General features: G+C 37.0%; 1 protein-coding gene across 4 annotated transcripts in view; it reads right to left on the bottom strand.

Moving 5' to 3' along the window:
- The window catches only part of TAX1BP1 (Tax1 binding protein 1), a 55,186-nt gene extending 48,667 nt beyond the window's left edge, over nucleotides 1–6,519 (bottom strand). Inside the window, exons 1-2 of one of the 4 annotated variants that reach the window (XM_008632020.2) lie at nucleotides 6,368–6,519; nucleotides 3,996–4,178 (exon numbers count right to left, since the gene is read on the bottom strand). In XM_008632020.2, the coding sequence (XP_008630242.1) occupies nucleotides 3,996–4,172 (177 nt within the window). In that variant the 5' untranslated portion in view covers nucleotides 4,173–4,178; nucleotides 6,368–6,519. The remainder of the gene's footprint in view (nucleotides 1–3,995; nucleotides 4,179–6,367) is intronic. The other 3 variants (XM_008632021.2, XM_017732167.1, XM_017732168.1) reach the window with 3 other exon arrangements.
- Nucleotides 6,520–6,587: the final 68 nt, after the last annotated feature.

Raw genomic sequence — 6,587 nt, forward strand, 5'->3', positions numbered from 1 at the left:
AAAAAATATCACTCGGCCATATGATTACTTTATTTTACAGTCATGAGATGTAGAGTTCCCTACCGGAAATTAGGACTACCTACAGACAGGCCAGTTTTGCAACCAGATGCAGTGCACACACTAGTTACTTTTCCTCATTTCAAAGGTTTAGGTTTGGGTTACACTAAAGGCCTCTGCAGATTCTGATTAACCAGAGATGAGCAGAAACAAATAAAGAGGTCTTGGATCACTCTAGGAATACAGCTCTCCTGTGAAATCAAGGCTGGTAATCAAGGATGGTAAGTCTTCTCACCTTTGACTCCACACTAGGAACCATCAGGTTACGCTGCACAGAAACCATCAGAAGAGGGAAAGCTGATCTCAAATTCTAGTTCTCGTAAAACTGCATGAACAGGAACTCAGGCTCAGGATGTCCATGCCAAATACTAGACCAGTACTTATCTGAAAAAATGCCTTTTTTTTTTTTTTTCTTGGTAACACACAAGGATATAACAGATCAAGATCTTTTAGCACTTGATTACAGATGACTCTCCAGAATATCATAAAAGCAAAAAAACACATAGCAGCAATGACAGACAACAGATTTGTAAGACTGAGTCAAAACCTGTGTTTGAGTCCTCTCCTGTAGGGGACAAGTAAGAAAAAAAAACACAAAACTAATAAAAGATGCATATGCAAAACTTCTGCTCTAAAGCATAGTATCTTCATTATTGTACTTCCCACATCTCCCAGTTTTTGCCAGATGTCCAATACCAGAATTAGTGTATGCATTTAGATACATCTAGCTTGTAAAAAAACTGGTATATCTGAAATAATTCTCCTATATGCAACATGACTCTTTCAGTTTATGAATGCTGGGTCTCCATTTTTCTGAACAACACAAAATTACTTTCCTGGGAACAGTTTTAAAGCTGTTACTGCCACCACGAAGAGCCTTCGCTCATTATTACTAAAGTTCAACATTTAGCAATTTATGCTGGGAACAAAAGAAAAAGAATCCCATTTCACCTACAGCATATGCAGAGAAATTGGTAGTGTCTTAAGTTTTACAACTTCAAGTAAGGTGCTCTTAAGAAGAGAACTCTAAAAATGTTTTAAAGAAGTTTCAATTGTCATTCCACATGAAGCAGCCATGCCAATAAAGCAGGCACAGCCCTTCCCACATACAGCTTCCCAGTCCCCTTGTTTCCATCACAGTGATGCCAGCACAGCTGGCCATTGCACCACACCATGATCAAACTGAAGAACCAAACCAATTGTGAAATAAGATGGTAAAAGCTGGGGGAGGAGAGGCTGTATTTTCCTGGCAGATCACCCCACTGATCCATTTCACTGTGCAGCTGCACTAACAGCTGGACCAGCAAAACAAAGGCAGTAATATAAGGATACAGATAACCAATATTTACTCAAGACATCATTGTTGCTGAAGAAATGCACTTGCATCCTAAATAAAAACTATTCACTTAAAAAGGTACCTAATTTTTTACCTAAGGTATTTTTTCAGTTCAATAAAAAAATTCTTATCTAGCCAGTAGAGCAAACAAGACAGAATACTGCTGAAGCCATTGACCCCTAAAATTCAACAAAAATCAACATTAGAAAAAAAACCAACATAATGTTCACGGAGTGCAGGAACAATCTTACTTCATACTTATTTCCTATACCACTCTGAAGTTACCACTGTTTGCTGGGGCTTTTGCTGAGGTTTTTACTTTTTTTTTTTTAAACTAGGTGCCTTTTTCATCTGTGCACTATTCAGTATTACAACACTAGTTACCTTCTGTGCAATTTCAGACAAAGGTTAAATGACACCAGCTTGAACAGATTTGTTTTCTAAGCAACTTAGGCACTTCAAAAAGACAAGGTGAACTTTATTCCCTTTACATGAACAGTCTGTGAATCGACACTTCGAGTTCTATCACAAAAACCCCACTTTCATTGCATACTAGGCCAATACTGAAGGTCATTAATTATTGTTCTCATAAATAGTCAAGATTTGCTTTTGCCTTTTTTTTTTCAATCACAGACTCACTTTACTAAAATTGCATTGCATCCTCCATAGGTGTTTAAGAGAGGTAAATGAAAAAACCCCTGCCTGCTTTCATCAGGTTTCAAGCCACTTCCAGGTGCTTTCTTGTTTGTTCATGAACAATCAATTCTCTAGAAGTCACTCATTTTTACACTCAGATCACAGTGCAGTACAACTTCTATTATCTATCCCAAGATGACTACATTTTCAGTTTGTTTTACTGCAAACATTACACATACATATTTGTAGACACAGATACAATTAGACAGCTGGCTCCATTTAACTCAGTGTACTGTAACTATACTAAGTATATTCATAAGACTTAGTATAAGCTGATATAACCACTGAAAGAAAACCATTTTTATTCTTTTCTCATCTTTCAATGCTTCCTTCCCTTGTGCTGATGAGAATTAGGCAAACTGGAAATTCAGTTGGGGAATACCATTTAAAAAATCTAGTCACAAAAACACCGGTCTTAACCTTGATCAATTCCCTGATTTGATTCACCACACAAGAACTTGTTTCACATAAAGAGGAAGCACAAGCAACAAGCCACCCTGCATGAAAGACGTTTCTTTGAGCAGAAGCACTACCTTATGCCAGTTCAACGTGTTCCTCAAATGACTGCCAAAGTATTAGTTAAAGTGGAATAAAGTAGAGTAACTTCAGTGGTTTACAAAATCTATCATCACAGTCAGGATGAAATCAGATACCTGTACAGTGTACACAGCATTTCGTGTAGTCACTGAAAAACTGTTTTCCAACCTTTTTTTTCTTTTACCTACTTAGTAATTCTAGAGCCCTGATTGCCTCCCTCACTTAGGCCAACAGACAAAGCCATTACATCCACATTTCAGTAATTTCAAGATGCTTATGTGCAATATAAACAGAACCTTCTATAAAGTTTTGATAAAGAGGGTTTTTTTACATTTCACGAATACCATTAACTAAACATTCAAGTGTGCTCAGTTACATCATTTGTCAAAACTTTGCAAATAAGACATTTATACACTTATTTTTAAAAACAACTTATTAGGGAAATGTGCCTGTTTGTAAGCTAATGCCTCCCTGGGCACAGTTTAGTGACTATACAGTCACTGCACATAGCATTAAAAATGCTTCTGCTTTGTTACAGAGCACAGTATTTCTACATTGCAGAGGAGTAATTTAGCTTGAAGACTCACAATCTGCAGATTACAACGAAGTAGAGCATTTATTCTTAAACACTGGACTCAGTTCTACGTGAAAAGCCCTACAGTAACAAATTAGTCTGTCACCCTTCTCCCCTCCCCACTGCCAAAGCATCACTTCGTTAAAGCCTGAATCAAAACTTCTATTAAATAAAATTCAAATAAGGAATTCAAGCATCATCTATTAGGAGACATACTGACAAAGATACACAAATCAAGGTCTTAAACAGAAGTAGATAAAAAAATTAATCAATTTCTAATCCCATAAATGAAACTTTACTAACCTTTAAAAATATCTCCAAATATCTTTTTTTCAAGGATCTGTTTTGAATAATTTTAGTGATCTATATTGTTCAGCCTGTTCTAGCAACAAAAATTAGTCAGTGATGTGGGTCAGGTTATCTCCAGCTTAGTTTTCATTCTTTGCACACACATTTCACATGCACTGTCTCACATTTTTCACACAGTCCTGCTCACAATGTCACTCTGTAACCACACATCTCTTCTCAAATCATCTCCATTTAATTCTGTACACATTAAACCTTCCCCTTTACTCCAGAAGACTTCCAGCTGGACTCATTCCTCTAGTTTTGATCTCCAGTTTGGTCTTTGTTACAAAACTGACACTCTTAACAGCAGGAACCAATACATCACTTAAATGATGGTCAACTTAAAGTTTATGAGAGAGCTTTTACTGTTGCTGAGATTTATCTTTTTAAACTTGCAAGAGAGCAAGCAAACATTTGAAAAATAACAATAGATCAAGCATAACTTACCTTGAAAATACCAACCCAGTCTTTCTGATGAGGATGGATAAACTGGGTCAGAGTGTAGTGACACTCAAGATGTGTGTTTGGAAGATAACTTTTTGCAACATTTTGAAAAATCACATGCGCAAAATTGGAGGTCTGCAAAGTGCTAGCTGAAGACGGAACTTCTTGAAAGGATGACATGATTATCTGTAACAAAATTGTAAAAGTTGTTATTTGAACATAGTGGAAAAACAAGTTAAGTTACAAAAATTAATCTAGTTGAAATACACATGACAGAAAAATCAAACTATTAGTTCCCCTCTTCCAAAAACAGAGAGCCATAGACTAAATTCACGAAAGCACACTGCCTCAGCATCACTTCAAAACAACCACCTCTCAGAATAAAAGAGCAGTCATTTCACCAATGACATCAAGATGGAGAGAAAGCATTGCTTAGCTGAATGCCCCCAGTATTATATCTCAGTGTCAGAATATGGAAAATAAAAGCAGTGGTGTGAAAACAAAGCAGGGTTCTAACTTAATGAAAGATTCTTAATGGTTCTAGACAGGGTTTAGAAGGAGAAACAAAAGTTCCATAGTTTCCCTGCTTTAGACTTTTCACAAATCTCTAGTGCTGAGCGCTTTTCACAGCATTTTTACACATGAAGTTTTTTGTCCCCTCTCAGTAGAAGTATCAAAGTTCCATTTTAAGACCTTTTTTTAAAAATAAGAATGTTTATATGAACAGGACGATTTAGTTTGGTTTGGCTTTTTTCCATACTTCTTCGAAAGAGTTTTCCTGCCCGTTCAGCAGTCTGTGGGCATCTTTTACTATTCTCACTGTAACACACACTGCATGTTTAGCTTCATTACCATAAACAATGGCCTGCATTGATAGCAGGAACATTGAGGTATGCATGCAGTTGGAGGGATTAACACTAATCAGTTCGACTGCAAAAGCTTTTAATCGTGCTTCCAGTCACCACCTCATTCAGGATACATAGTGCTACAAACCACAGTAGCACAAGATGCTTCACAAGCCGAACAAGAACATCCCTTCCTCAGAGTCGGCAATATCTGCCAAAAATATAATATATGCAACTGAGAAGTTTCAAGTGTGTGATTCCAGTGTACAAGCACAATTTTGTTCAAAACATCTGACATTAGGAGGATTAGGGCCTTATGTATCTAACATTTCTAGAAAGATGAGCTATCCTGTGCTTGCAATTGCTGTTGAAAGTAATTTCATACTGACCAAGCACATTCACACCTTGAAAGAGGTTAACTGCCAAGTGGGTGACATAATATATTACTTTCATTGAAGATACATGTGGAAACCAAAACCAAAAAGAGACAGGCACAGCAAGCCTCAAGCAGTTCAAGGATTAAAAGCTGTTTGTATATCTCCCATAGCCTTTTAAAATTTCACCAGTTAAAAAACAAGTAGCGATAACCTTGTGCTTTCTGAAACAAAAAGCACTCTGAAGTAAACAGGTATCCATCATGCAAAACAAGGAAAAGGTAAATACAGGGATTTTTTTTTTAGTTTTAATCCCTCAATATTTTAAGCTTACTACAGCTCGATTTAGGCTAACACAGGAAGTACATACAGGCAGCCACGACAATATTTCAGTGTATCAGATGTTAAATAAAAAACAGTCTTGTACACTGACCAACATAGGTTACAAGATAAAACACCAAGCTTGTGAAGATTAATAAAGAAAAACAAGAACTTCCACAAGCAAGAAACTGAGTAAAGATCAAAACACAGTTTTCTAGAGACAACAAATCGTATCAGTTATGCAGCTTCAGAGTCCAGAAGAGTAAATGCTACAGCACAGTAAAATCCTGACAACCCCCACACATCTCAAAACAGAGGATTACATTCAAGGCATCTCTCAATTCACTCTGAACTATAAATGGTATGCATCAGCAATTTCTATAGTTCTAAAAGAAAAACAATAACCGTAGTTATTTTCAAGTGCAACAAATAAATTCATTTTTAGTAAATCAGTAACTTAACCAAATAACATTTACATGAAATAGTGGGTTTAATTTTCATTAGACAGAATAAATACAAAAAAGAGTAAACACAGCATTAATAACAAAATCAACTGAATTTTTTTCAATAGCTCTATTTTTAAAATTGTATAGTTCAGCCTAAGCACATATTACAAAAAAAAAATTAATTAATTAAATACCCATTTCTGCACACTCGTCGTCAGCTGCCACAGCTGAATACTAGCCCTAGTGGAATCAGTAAAGGCAGGCTGGTTTCCAAGCCCAAAGCAGAACTGTTCACAAATCTAACTTGTGCAGACCAGCACAATCATCTGGGATTACTGCTGCCTAGCAGGAAAATCCCCGGAGCTTAGATGATGCTCAGATCTACTTACAGTTCAAGGATAGTTATGGGGATGCTGGGTGCTTGCTTGCTTAACTCACAGCTACCGGCTAGGAAACGGGAGAGGAGGAGGAAGAACTACGCATAGGCTTCATTATTGACATGACAAGCGCTTCCCACGGGAAGGCTGAACGACGCCTTTGGCTTTGCGCAGCGGAAAGGACGGCGAAAAGGAGGAAAAGCTCGTCAGGCAGGAAAAACAAAAGCAGGAC

This window comes from Corvus brachyrhynchos, unplaced genomic scaffold (assembly GCF_000691975.1).
Source record: "Corvus brachyrhynchos isolate BGI_N302 unplaced genomic scaffold, ASM69197v1 scaffold53, whole genome shotgun sequence".
Classification (NCBI taxonomy): Eukaryota; Metazoa; Chordata; class Aves; order Passeriformes; family Corvidae; genus Corvus; species Corvus brachyrhynchos.